The sequence below is a fragment of the Gobio gobio genome, assembly GCF_949357685.1.
Source record: "Gobio gobio genome assembly, chromosome: 7".
Classification (NCBI taxonomy): domain Eukaryota; kingdom Metazoa; phylum Chordata; class Actinopteri; order Cypriniformes; family Gobionidae; genus Gobio; species Gobio gobio.
This window is the reverse complement of record NC_137103.1, coordinates 55,631,184-55,646,183: the sequence shown is the minus strand read 5'-3', so window position 1 is coordinate 55,646,183 and position 15,000 is coordinate 55,631,184. Positions and strand designations below refer to the sequence as shown.

The following is a 15,000-nucleotide window of genomic DNA, read 5'->3' as shown; positions in this document are numbered from 1 at the left end:
AACCATAACCATAAAGATACAGCTCAGAGTTCACACTGCAACTCCAACAATAACAGTGAAGACATAATGAATGTTTTTTTTTCTAGCTGATCTACAACATAAACACCGTCAGCCAATCAGAATCCATCCTGCTTTAATGAGCTCGAGCATTTAAAGCGACAGGGCGACAAAACTGCAGCGTATAATAAACAGAGCGATATCATTTACTGTTAGTGAGAGACAGTGTGTACGTTTAGAAAATTACATGGATACAGTATAAAATCGTTCGATTTTAAAAAGATTATAGATTATTTATAGATATATATTTATTAGGGCTGTCAAAAGATTAATCGCGATTAATCGCATCCAAAATAAAAGTTTGTGTTTACATAATATATGTGTGTGTACTCTTTTAATTATTATTTATATATAAATACACACACAAGCATGTATATATTTAAGAAAAAAATAATATTTTTATATATAAAACATTTTTGTTTATATATATTATATAAATGTATATACATGCAAATATTTCTTAAATATATACATGAATGTGTGTTTATTTATATATAAATAATAATTAACAGAGTACACACACATATATTATGTAAACATTATTTTGGATGCGATTAATCTTTTGACAGCCCTAATATTTATAGATGACTAATTCTAGATTATTAGATGTTATTTTCTAAATGTTGTCCGCATATTACAATAGTTTGTCACCCAGTGACCCTAAATGAGAAAAGGTCACACAATTTCAAGAAAAACAATGTAGGTTAGATAGTATTTCAGATAGATTGAAAAAAGAAATTATAGCTAATTTTTAACATTTGTGGCATACAAAAAATATTTCTGTATTGAAAAAATGAGGAAAAGCTAATTGTTTTTAGCTTCATAGGTTAGTAAAAAACTAAAATAACAAAATATAACCAAGAAATGTTATTATTTTGGGTCTCTACAATTGCCTACATTAAAATATGCGGGTCAAATTGACCCGTGAACATCACGAACGTAGCAGTAAATGTGTGTGTGTATGTCAAAACACATCAGCGTGTTGAAACTTTGCATGACCCTAAATGAGAAAAAGTCACAATTTAAAGAAAAAAAACATAGGTTAACTGATATTTCTGACAACTTAAAAATCATAACACATTATAGGCTTACTCCATTTTATTCTACAGGACATGGAATCTCTCATTTATTTTCCAAAATCTTTATTCACGTCTCTCACAGGGGATTTTGTTTGCTTTTAATTAGGAGTTTGCATAATTTACTTTGGTAAAGTAGAAAACGGATACATTTTACTTCAACTCTATTGAACACAGTTTATAGTTATTGATGTAAACATCCCTAAAGGACAGAAAAAAGGTGCCGTAGGCTACTGATCCTGGTTCTGATGTGAACGCTTCCCGACCCTATTGAGCCCTGATCAGAACATCTGCATGGAGGCATTGGCAGACGCTTCATGATCTGCTGTATGAGCTACAGGAACTCAGAGAGTGTGTGAACTGCTCTGTAAGCCCATCTCTCAGTGTATTCTGTTATTATAAGTGGCTTAGCGGAGAATATCCGCTGGGATAAACACATGTACAGGAGGTGTTCGCTCATCCTGTCTGAAACCCCATTAATGTAGAGACATTCAGTCACGTTCATTCATCTGCTGTAAATATGACTTTCAGGGCTGTTTATGCTGATGTCATTCATTAAAGCTGATTGATCATAATCAAACCAGAATCATGACATGGCTCACACTTTACTAAAGCTGATTTAATAAATATATGTGTGTTTATTTACACATAAACAGCTCATTTTCCACTGATATTCTTTCTTATTTTATTTTTATTTAGTAATTGTTATATATTTTTAATATTATTATTAGTACTATTCATATTATTATTAACATTATTGTTATTTATATGATTATTATTATTACCTCTATTAACATTATTATTTTTATTAACATTATCATTGTTATTATTATTGATATTATGATTTTTTATAGCCAAATTGATATATTATCACAATTTTAGCCAAACGATCAGATTTTCTTTATTATTAAAATAGTAGTAGTAGTAGTAGTAGTAAGATTAATATAAATATTTTATTAACATTATTATCATTAACATTATTGTTATCATTAGGATTTTTATTATCATTATTATTAACATTATTATTAATTTATTTTTTTATAGCCAAATTGATATATTATCACAACATTTTGGCCAAATTGTGCAGCTCTACAAACAATCAGATTTTATTAAGATATTATTAGTAGTAGTAATAATATCATTATTATTATTATTTTATAGCCCAATTTATATATTATCACAACATTTGGACAAATTGTGCAGCTCTACAAACAACCATATTTGATTTATTATTATTATTATTATTATTATTATTATTATTACCTCTATTAACATTATTATTTTTATTAACATTGTCGTTATTATTATTATCATTATTTTTGAATTTATGATTAATTTCTTATTTTATAGACAAATTGTTTTATCATCACAACATTTTGGCCAAATTGCGCAGCTTTACAAACAATCAGATTTTATTAAGATATTATTATTAGTAGTAATAATATCAATATTTTTATTATCATTATTATTATTTTATAGCCAAATTTATATATTATTATCACAACATTTGGACAAATTGTGCAGCTCTACAAACAACCAGATTTTATTTATTATTATTATTATTATTATTATTATTATTATTATTATTATTATTATTATTATTATTATTATTATTATTATTACCTCTATTAACATTATTATTTTTTATTAACATTGTCGTTATTATTATTATTATCATTATTATTATTAACTTTTTATTTAATTAATTTTATTTATTATTCAAATATTAGTAGTAGAAGTAGTACGATTAATATAAATATTTTATTAACATTATTATCATTAACATTATTGTTATCATTAGGATTTTTATTATCATTATTATTAACATTTTTATTCATTTCTTATTTTATAGCCAAATTGTAGTTATATTATCACAACATTTTGGCCAAATTGTGCAGCTCTACAAACAATACGATTTGAAATTGCAATCTTGTAATAATTCGATTTCCCCCAAATCGTGCAGTCCTATTTCATCCCGTCACGTGTGTAATATTGCTTAGTTGTCATAACTAATATTTTGTCCCGTTTCATGTTCTCGATGTCATTAGTGCAGTTTTTGAGATCTGATCCTCAATCATTGTCTTTCCAGAAACCGTGGTGATCTTTGCAGAGAAGGATGAATTTGATAAGCTCAAGCCTTCATCTCCAAAAGCAGCAAAGAGGTGAGTGTAACACAACTGAACTACACACACACACCCCTGACACACACCTTAACCCTCTGGTGCTCTTTGGTCATTTCTGACCGGAAAATATTCTGTTTCGAAATGTTAAAAATCACAGCTTCATCTGAATGATATGAAACTTGGTGACTTTTCTAGCATTAGGTATGTAAACACACACAAACATTGGGGTCATTCGAGCATGATAATTGGTTGTAAAAAAAAAAAAAGTAGCGTTCATTGTCTTTGGTCATAAATGACCGACCATAGGAAATGAATGAGAAATCGGCAAAAACACACAAATTCTCTGAATATTTGTGTGTACAATCTACAAATCGGCCACAATGCTGAAAAAAAGTACACAGCAGTAAAGGGGTCTAAAACATCAAGAGTGTGATATTGACACATCCACTCACACACACACACACGCACACTTATACACACACACACACCTATGAAAAACTGAACCTATGAACCACATTTTGAATTTTTTTAAATCACAGCTTCATCAGAATGATATGAAACTTGGTGACTTTTCTAGCATTAGGGATGTAAACACATCAAAAAATTGAGGGCATGATTTGAGCATGCTAAGGGGTCGTAAAAAAATACTCCCACTTCTCTTCGGTCAAAAATGACATCATAGGAAATTAATAGGAAATCTGCAAAAACACAAATTCACAGAAAAAAAAATCTATATTTCTAACAACAACAAAAAAAAAATATCTAAAACTTTATAATAAATAGTCTTTGAGATTTTTTTAATATACACTAAAAAATGCTGGGTTAAAAATAACCCAAGTTGGGTTGAAAATGGACTAACCCAGCAAATGGGTTGTTTTAACCCATCATTTTGGGTTGTTTTAACCCAGCGGTTGGGTTAAATGTTTGCTTAAAACAACCCAATTGCTGGGTTAAAACAACCCATTTGCTGCGTTAGTCCATTTTCAACTAGGGATGGGCGTATCGATATGAAGTATCGATATATCGATACTGATGTGAGCATCGACAAGTATCGATACTCAAATAAAAATATCGATACTAAGGTATTTTTTTATTTGTTTAAAAATATTATTTAAGGCATACAATACGAATAACCTATGTTACTGAATAGTTGTGTAGTATAGAACTATTTTCCTGCTCATCTGAACGCACGCAAATGCTGCAAGACTGAACCAATCAATCACAGAGAGAGCGTTCGCACACCGATGACACTGTATTCAAACAGAGCTGCGTTTCCCAAAACTATCGTAAGAAACCATTGAAGCTCTGAACAATACTCATCAGAAGACAAAAAACATACGTTTGAGTTATTTCACAATAAACAAATAGCAATTGTAGCCTACATAGTGCATTACACTCTTTAAATGTGATGTTAAAAGCTGATATTGATCATATTCTATTCTGTAACTATAATATAATGTCAGAATAAAAAGGTTGCATTTTATGAGTGCAACGTCCTGTCACTGGCAGTCCCTTATGAAAATGAACCATGGTTTATTTTTTTACTACAGTGACTGTAGTTGAACTAGTATTTGTAAATTTCCATGGTGACAACTACAAGTAAACATATTTTAACCATGTGTAAACAAAACATTTGATCTAATAAGTTGCAATTAAGGCATATTGAATGTTAAAATACCTTTCAAATATAAATGTTAAGTGGGTATCTTTACCCATTTTACTCTTAGCAATTTTAATAATTTTATAAATGTTATAATTAAAAAGTTCAGTTAAGAAGTATCGTATCGATATCGGCGATACTGGCCTTGAAAGTATCGGTATCGAAAACAAAAATCGCCCATCCCTATTTTCAACCCAAATTGGTTTATTTTTAACCCAGCATTTTTTAGAGTGTATATTCAAATCCATCAACCACCAAAAAAAAATCATTAAATGTGTTCAAAAGAGAACTAGTGAATTCTCAAGCCTCTCCATAGAGACCTCTAGTGGTTACACACATGGTTGCATGATTTCTTAAATAATTCCAAAACAGGGCACTAATCTGCCTTCAAAAAAATTTATTTGGAAGGCCTAGTCTCTATTTTAACCTGAAATACTGCAATAATATAAAACAATTACAAAAATAAATGTTGTATAATTTTCAATGGCAAAAATAGACCATAATTATTGCATAAATATTTAAAAATACCATCAAATCATCTCAAAATACAAAATTAAAAGGAAAAAATATTATTGAAGAAAAATAAATTGCATTGGTTTTACTGGGGTGGAGGAAGTTACATTTTTAGGTGTGCGGTCACTTATGACGGGGAAGATCACCTGACCGATCGAGAATAGCACTTATCATTCTATTGTCTGTCTGTCTAATTTATTTATTTTAAAAAAAATTCTGTTCTGTGCTAGATTAACTGAGACTTGTTACAGCACTTGCATATTGTTGATATTGTTTCCCTTGGACTGCTCTAGCTGCTTCTATTGCCCTCATTTGTAAGTCGCTTTGGATAAAAGCGTCTGCTAAATGACTAAATGTAAATGTAAAGACGACCAATGCAACCCCTAAACGAAGAGCACCAGAGGGTTAAAGCCCTTCCCTCGTCCCCCAGGGAAGTGTCAGTAAATCAGCTCAGACGAACACAGATCCAGCAGATCCAGCCTCCAGAGGAGATGTTCACCTCAGACAAACATAATCAAGCGTGTGATAATCACGCAGCGGCGCAGCCAAACCCCGCCAGGTGAAAATACTTCTGCTTCAAACACAGGATGACGACGCCTTTACGCCTCAAACCCTTCCTGAGCCGCAGCAGAAGCTTGAATAAAGATGGCTGTCCTGAATGCTAAACACTAGCATTGGTTAATAATGCTCATGATCTATCGGGCGCTGGAGACGTGTGAAGCCTCGGAGCCAAACCGGCGCAGGGATCGAGTGTCTGAAAACAATGACATTCTGTGCGTCTCTCTGAGCCGTCTTTGTCAGCCTCTTCCGGGGAAATAACTGCACAAAACAACAGGCTAGTCATCGCATATTATCATAAACCACAAGAGCAAACGTCTAAATCTGGCTCTTTCAGCAGCACTAGTGCAGACTACAGAGACAATGACTGGGAAATTATCTTAATAATGACAGAATTGAGCTTTTTCGCTACACTAATAGCCTAAAGTGATGCTTGTTTTTCAATTAAACCATCAAAATATGACAGTATTTGGCAAAAACTACAGCTACAGGTTTTATTTAAGGCTGACAGGAAAAAGCAAACATCAGTTATTAATATTCCGTGGGTTCTCTTGTTTTTGCACGTGTTCATAATTTCGGTAACACTTAGGTTCATTAGTTAACTACATTAGTTAACATGAACTAATAATGAACTGCACTTATAAAGCATCTGTTTATCTTTGTTAATGTTAATTTCAACATTTACTAATGCATTATTAAGATATTGTTAGCATTAGTTAATGCGCTGTGAACTAACATGAACCAACATTAACAGCTGGATTTTTATTCATTAATATTAACAAAGATTAACTAATGCGTTAGTTCATGTTAACTAATACAACCTTATTGTAAAGTGTCACCATAATTTCTGTGTATGACAGCCTGGATAATAACACAATTTGTCATGTTTCGTTGCGTTATTATTAGGGCTGTCAAAAGATTAATCGCATCCAAAATAAAAGTTTGTGTTTACATAATATATGTGTGTGTACTCTGTTCATTATTATTTATATATAAATACACACACATTCATGTATATATTTAAGAAATATTTGCATGTATATACTGTATATACATTGATATAATTGATAATATATATAAATATAAATGTTTTATATATAAAAATAATATTTTTTTCTTAAATATATACATGCTTGTGTGTGTATTTATATATAAATAATAATTAACAGAATACACACACATATATTATGTAAACACAAACTTTTATTTTGGATGCGATTAATCGCGATTAATCTTTTGACAGCCCTAGTTATTATCACTAATAAAACAACAGACTCCAAGCACAACTACACAATATGATTATAAAATCTATAACACATCTTTAATATTTTAATAAAGGGCGAATGTTTCCATTTTCATCTTTTTTACTCAAAGTGCCCAACAATATTTGTGTTTTTAAAATCATAGAATGACTCGTTTACTGATTGCTTTACTAAAATCAAATCTCGTGTCTGTTAATCTTATTTATTACACACTCTGTGGAATACTTGATTCTGATTGGTCAATCGTGCAACAACCAACATTTTTATTTTTATTGAATAATTTCAAATTACAAACACGCACCAGCCAAAGTGAATAACACACTGCTCATCCGGGTACTATGAGTTATCTTGACCGGTACTACTTATATATCAGAGCCATAGAAAAAGAGAGTTTCACTATATTTGCAGCAATTTCTGGTAAATATTAACACAATATGTGCATCGACTTCGACTAGGCTTCACAGTAGCATTTTATTCTGGGGAGAGATAAAGAAGAGATAACGTTAATGTTTTTTTTTTAGTGATCTGGTTTTTTTATTTGGGTGAGGTGAGCCTATCTCCGGCATTTCTGTTGAAAATAATGACCAGTCATATGTTTAATTTACCAGGAATGAGAATCCATATCGATCAAAACAAGTTTTATACAGTCTCTAAACGCTGAATGAATTTTAGTGCAAGTTTGCGTTTCACACGAATCTTCCCATCATCTACAAATCCTCTCATCATAACAAACAAAAGCACAGACACGAGTCAAATAAAGATTGATTGTGAAGTTTAGTCAGAAGTTTTTGTTTTTCACGAGACTGTGATTTTCCCTACAATTAGCCTATATATTCCACACAGTAACAAAAATAGATATTTTAGTGTTATAATAGTGATTTGATGATCTATAAAAATCATTTTAAAAAAGAAAAAATGGCTAATGAGCCAATAAGTGTTCCTCTTCCGCCATCTACTGGTTATAGTGGGAATTTCTTTGTTGTTAATGTCCGAATGTTATTTTATGATACTCGATACACAACAGGTGAATATAAATTAAAGATTCTAGCATATACAGAATTAAACCCAAGAAAGAAGTTTTAAATAGTGTTTAAAAAAAAAACAGGGCAACCAATTGAATTCAACTCTTTTTATCCAGACATTATTCATATTCATTATTCATAGGCGTCATACGTTATTCTTTGAATGGGCTACTTCATAGAAACGCTTTCGACAGAAAGATCTCAGAGAGACTGAAAACTGATGAAATATGAGCGACAGAATCTGTAGCTGCTGCAGAGCTGCTCACATTATCAAACCGCAGTCTAACGATCTATTATAACAATAAACATTAAATATAACACGCTTCATTAAATACCACTTCTATTAAAGGGTTAGTTCACCCAAAAATGTAAATTCTGTCATTAATTCCTCACCCTCATGTGGTTGGACACCCGTCAGACCTCCGTTCATCTTCAGACACAAATGAAGATATTTTAGTGTAAATCTGATGCTCTGAAAGGCCTCCATTGGCTCAATGCACTTTACACTCACAAGACCCTTAAAAGACACTAAAGACGTCGTTACAAAGTCCATCTCACTACAGCGGCTCTACAATAACTTTATGAAGACGAGAATAGTTTTTGTGCACAAAAAAACCCCTAAATAACGACTTATATAGTGATGATGATTTCAAAACACGGCCTCATGAAGCTTCGAAGCGTTATGAATCAGTGAGTCGATTCAGCAGTTTGGCAGTTTGACACACGTTCCGAATCATGAATCGACTCACTGATTCATAACGCTTCGAAGCTTCATGAGGCCGTGTTTTGAAATCATCATCACTATATAAGTCGTTATTTAGGGTTTTTTTGCGCACAAAAACTATTCTCGTCACTCCATAAAGTTATTGTAGAGCCGCTGAGTCTAAACTGAGATGAAAAGTCTAAATTATGAGATAAAAAGTCATAATTATGACATACTAAAGTCATAAAATTATGGGAAAAGGGTCGAAATTGAGAAGAAGAGTCTAAATTATGAGATAAAAAGTCCTAATTGACATATTAAGTCATAATTATGACATTATGAGTCGAAATTGAGATAAAGTAACAATGACAGTCAAAATTGACATACTAAGTTGAAATGGAGGAAAAGTAATAATTATGAGAAGTCATAATTGACATTCAAAGTCAAATGACATAAGTCATAATTATGACATACTGAAGTCGATTATGAGAGGAGGAGAAAAGTGGAAATTATGACAAAATTTAAATGATGACATTCAAAGACTAAATTGATATGTCTATTATGAGTCGAAACTCTAAATTATGATAAAAAGTCACAATTTCCATATCGAATTGAAGTTATGACATACTAAGTCTGACACTCAAATTATGATATAGCAAGTCATAATTATGACATAAGTTGAAATTGACATAATTATGACATACAATCAATTATGAGAGATGACTTTGTGTCATAATTTCAACCTTTTATCTCATACTTTTGACTTACCATTGGCTTTGAATAACTCATAATTTCGAATTTAGTATGTCGTCATTATACAATATTTGTATTCAAAACGTTGTTTAAATTACCGATGCTAAGAGTTGAATGTGTCTCAAGTCTTTTTAAGCAGTTAATTTATATATTCTGGTATATATCGCAGTATTGCTGTTATTAATGTTAAGAAAGATTTTAACAAATTGCTCATTGTTAGTTAATGCATTAACCATAAGAGAAGATATGCGCATAAAGTATAATGGAAACACCAAATAAATCCCTCAAAACCTCATGTGACTGCCTCAGCAGAGGCTGTGATTGGGTAACTGCGGACCAATGGCGTCGCAGCATCTCACATGTTGGTTCGGTGGCTGTGAAAGGCCTGAGTCTGTGATCAGAATGATTCGATCTCACAGGATTGGCAGTGTTTGGTGTGTTTGGTCTATGGTTGTGATCAAACCCTGAGCTCTTGTCCTGTTGCAGTGAGAACGACGCGTCCTCAGAGAACGAGCAGCTCTTGAGCCGCAGCATCGACAGCGATGAGGAGGCGGCGCAGGACAAGCAGGGAGCGGCGGACCTCTGCCTCCTGTCCCTGGTGCATCTTACCCGCGACAAGACCTGCTCCACACACACCATCAGCAACAGAGCCACCGGGGTCAGGACCACACACACACACACACACACACCATCACCATCAGCAACAGAGCCACCGGGGTCAGGACCACACACACACACACACACACACACCATCAGCAACAGCGCCACCGGGGTCAGGACCACACTCACACACACACACACACACACCATCAGCAGCAGAGCCACCGGGGTCAGGACAACTCACACACACACACACACACACACACCATCAGCAACAGCAGCAGAGCCACCGGGGTCAGGACCACACACACACACACACACACACACACACCATCAGCAGCAGCAGCAGAGCCACCGGGGTCAGGACAACACACACACACACACACACACACACACCATCAGCAGCAGAGCCACCGGGGTCAGGACCACACACACACACACCATCAGCAGCAGAGCCACCGGGGTCAGGACCACACACACACACACACACACACACCATCAGCAGCAGCAGCAGAGCCACCGGGGTCAGGACCACACACACACACACACACCATCAGCAGCAGCAGCAGAGCCACCGGGGTCAGGACAACACACACACACACACACACACACACACACCATCAGCAGCAGCAGCAGAGCCACCGGGGTCAGGACCGCACACACACACACACACACCATCAGCAGCAGCAGCAGAGCCACCGGGGTCAGGACCACACACACACACACACACACACACACACACACACACCATCAGCAGCAGAGCCACCGGGGTCAGGACAACACACACACACACACCATCACCATCAGCAACAGAGCCACCGGGGTCAGGACCACACACACACACACACACACACCATCAGCAACAGCGCCACCGGGGTCAGGACAACTCACACACACACACACACACACACACACCATCAGCAACAGCAGCAGAGCCACCGGGGTCAGGACCGCACACACACACACACACACACACACACACACACCATCAGCAGCAGCAGCAGAGCCACCGGGGTCAGGACCGCACACACACACACACACACACACACACCATCAGCAGCAGAGCCACCGGGGTCAGGACAACACACACACACACCATCACCATCAGCAACAGAGCCACCGGGGTCAGGACCCCACACACACACACACACACACACACCATCAGCAGCAGCAGCAGAGCCACCGGGGTCAGGACCACACACACACACACACACACACCATCAGCAGCAGAGCCACCGGGGTCAGGACAACACACACACACACCATCACCATCAGCAACAGAGCCACCGGGGTCAGGACCCCACACACACACACACACACACACACACACCATCAGCAACAGCAGCAGAGCCACCGGGGTCAGGACCGCACACACACACACACACACACACACCATCAGCAACAGCAGCAGAGCCACCGGGGTCAGGACCGCACACACACACACACCATCAGCAGCAGAGCCACCGGGGTCAGGACCGCACACACACACACACCATCAGCAGCAGAGCCACCGGGGTCAGGACCCCACACACACACACACACACACACACACCATCAGCAGCAGAGCCACCGGGGTCAGGACAACACACACACACACACCATCACCATCAGCAACAGAGCCACCGGGGTCAGGACCACACACACACACACACACACCATCAGCAGCAGAGCCACCGGGGTCAGGACCACACACACACACACACACACACACCATCAGCAGCAGCAGCAGAGCCACCGGGGTCAGGACCACACACACACACACACACCATCAGCAGCAGCAGCAGAGCCACCGGGGTCAGGACAACACACACACACACACACACACACACACCATCAGCAGCAGCAGCAGAGCCACCGGGGTCAGGACCGCACACACACACACACACACCATCAGCAGCAGCAGCAGAGCCACCGGGGTCAGGACCACACACACACACACACACACACACACACCATCAGCAGCAGAGCCACCGGGGTCAGGACAACACACACACACACACCATCACCATCAGCAACAGAGCCACCGGGGTCAGGACCACACACACACACACACACACACCATCAGCAACAGCGCCACCGGGGTCAGGACAACTCACACACACACACACACACACACACCATCAGCAACAGCAGCAGAGCCACCGGGGTCAGGACCGCACACACACACACACACACACACACACACCATCAGCAGCAGCAGCAGAGCCACCGGGGTCAGGACCGCACACACACACACACACACACACACACCATCAGCAGCAGAGCCACCGGGGTCAGGACAACACACACACACACCATCACCATCAGCAACAGAGCCACCGGGGTCAGGACCCCACACACACACACACACACACACACACACACCATCAGCAGCAGCAGCAGAGCCACCGGGGTCAGGACCACACACACACACACACACACACACACACCATCAGCAGCAGAGCCACCGGGGTCAGGACAACACACACACACACCATCACCATCAGCAACAGAGCCACCGGGGTCAGGACCCCACACACACACACACACACACACACACACCATCAGCAACAGCAGCAGAGCCACCGGGGTCAGGACCGCACACACACACACACACACACACACCATCAGCAACAGCAGCAGAGCCACCGGGGTCAGGACCGCACACACACACACACCATCAGCAGCAGAGCCACCGGGGTCAGGACCGCACACACACACACACCATCAGCAGCAGAGCCACCGGGGTCAGGACCCCACACACACACACACACACACACACACACACCATCAGCAGCAGAGCCACCGGGGTCAGGACCCCACACACACACACACACACACACACACACACCATCAGCAGCAGAGCCACCGGGGTCAGGACCGCGCACACACACACACCATCAGCAGCAGAGCCACCGGGGTCAGGACCACACACACACACACACACACCATCAGATGATCATGTGCATGAAATGAAACTACACCGCAAAAAAATTTTGCTCCTCCTCAGTGTTTCTGTCTTGTTTTCCAGTACAAATATCAAATCATTCATAAATCAAGACACATTTACTGGAGAAGAGAAATTAGTGGAGATATTAAGTCTGGTTTACTGGAAAAAATATCAAAAATGATGTGTTTTTGCTTAAAACAAGAAAAAAAAATATCTGAAATTATGATAAGTCAAAATGGACAAAAAGTCAATTATGAGAGAAGAGTCGAAACTGAGATGAAGTCTAAATTATGAGATAAAAAGTCATAATTATGACATACTAAAGTCATACAATTATGAGAGAAGAGTCGAAATTGAGATAAAAAGTCAAAATTATGAGATTCAAATTTGACATAGGTCAAAATTATGACATTCTAAAGTCAATTATCAGAGAATAGTCGAAACTGAGATGGTCAAAATTATGAGATAAAAAGTCATAATTGACATTAAGTTGAAATTATGACAGTCATAACTGACATACTAAGTCATAATTATGACACTCTAAAGTCAATTATCAGAGAAGAGTCGAAACTGAGATGAATTCTAAATTATGAGATAAAAAGTCATAATTATGACATACTAAGTCATACAATTATAAGAGAAGAGTCGAAATTGAGATAAAAAAATAATAATTATGAGATAAAAGTCATAATTATGAGATTCAAAATTGACATTGGTCAAAATTATGACAGTCATAACTGACATACTAAGTCATAATTATGACACTCTAAAGTCAATTATGAGAGAAGAGTCGAAACTCTAAATTATGATTAAAGTCATAATTGACATACAAAGTTGAAATTGAAATAAAGTCACAACTGACTGTCAAAATTATGATTTACAGTCATAAAATATGACAAAATTGAAAAAGTCATAATTATGATATACTAATTTGATTATGAGAGGAGTCAAAATTGTGATTAAAAAATGAAATGATGACTTTCTGCCATAATTAACATGTCAATTTTGATTTACCATGAGCTTTAATAACTCATAATTTCGACTTTCATCAATTTTGGATTTAGTATGTCGTGATTATGACTGTCATTAATTCGACTTTGAATGCCAATGCTTTGTCAATTTGACTCATAATTATGATTTGATATATGAATATCTGCAGTGTAAAGAGTTGAGATGTGTGTGGACTCAGATCTCAGACATTCCCTGTTCCTGCAGATTCACAGCAGAAGGAAAAAGATCCTGGACTTGTACACGAAAGCCTGCAGCGTCGCCGAGGGTGAGTGTGACTTTATTATCAGATCATAAATATATCTGCTCTTAATGAGAGAATATCACTGCAAACACACTTCACACGCCAGCAAAATATCAAAAACATACATTTCACACGAGACGATACATTAAATCAAGCAGAATTCATCTCCACTCTCTGAACATTAAAGGAGAAATGAGCATTTCATTGAGAAGTATATAACATTATTTATATAATAAATACATAACTCAAAATTAAATGTTTTGATTCTAAGGAATGCAATACTTTTGCACAGTAAACAATTCTGCTATTATTATTATTATTGTAAAATTATCATTTAAAAATGTAACAAATGTTTAAATACATATTTTTAAAAAGAAATTCAAAATGTACTATTATTATTAATAATTATTAGGAGTATTATTATCACTACATTTATTTAAAAAAGAATAATTGTAAATTGAAAAAATAAGTGTAATCAAATAATATTTAAAC

At 36.8% G+C, this 15,000-nt stretch overlaps 1 protein-coding gene across 1 annotated transcript in view; it reads left to right on the top strand.

The window, feature by feature from the left end:
- edar (ectodysplasin A receptor) overlaps positions 1 to 15,000 on the top strand; it is a 78,394-nt gene that overhangs the window by 58,801 nt on the left and 4,593 nt on the right. The window contains exons 9-11 of the mRNA XM_079822010.1: positions 3,223 to 3,295; positions 10,214 to 10,385; positions 14,472 to 14,532. Of these exons, the coding sequence (XP_079678136.1) occupies positions 3,223 to 3,295; positions 10,214 to 10,385; positions 14,472 to 14,532 (306 nt within the window). The remainder of the gene's footprint in view (positions 1 to 3,222; positions 3,296 to 10,213; positions 10,386 to 14,471; positions 14,533 to 15,000) is intronic.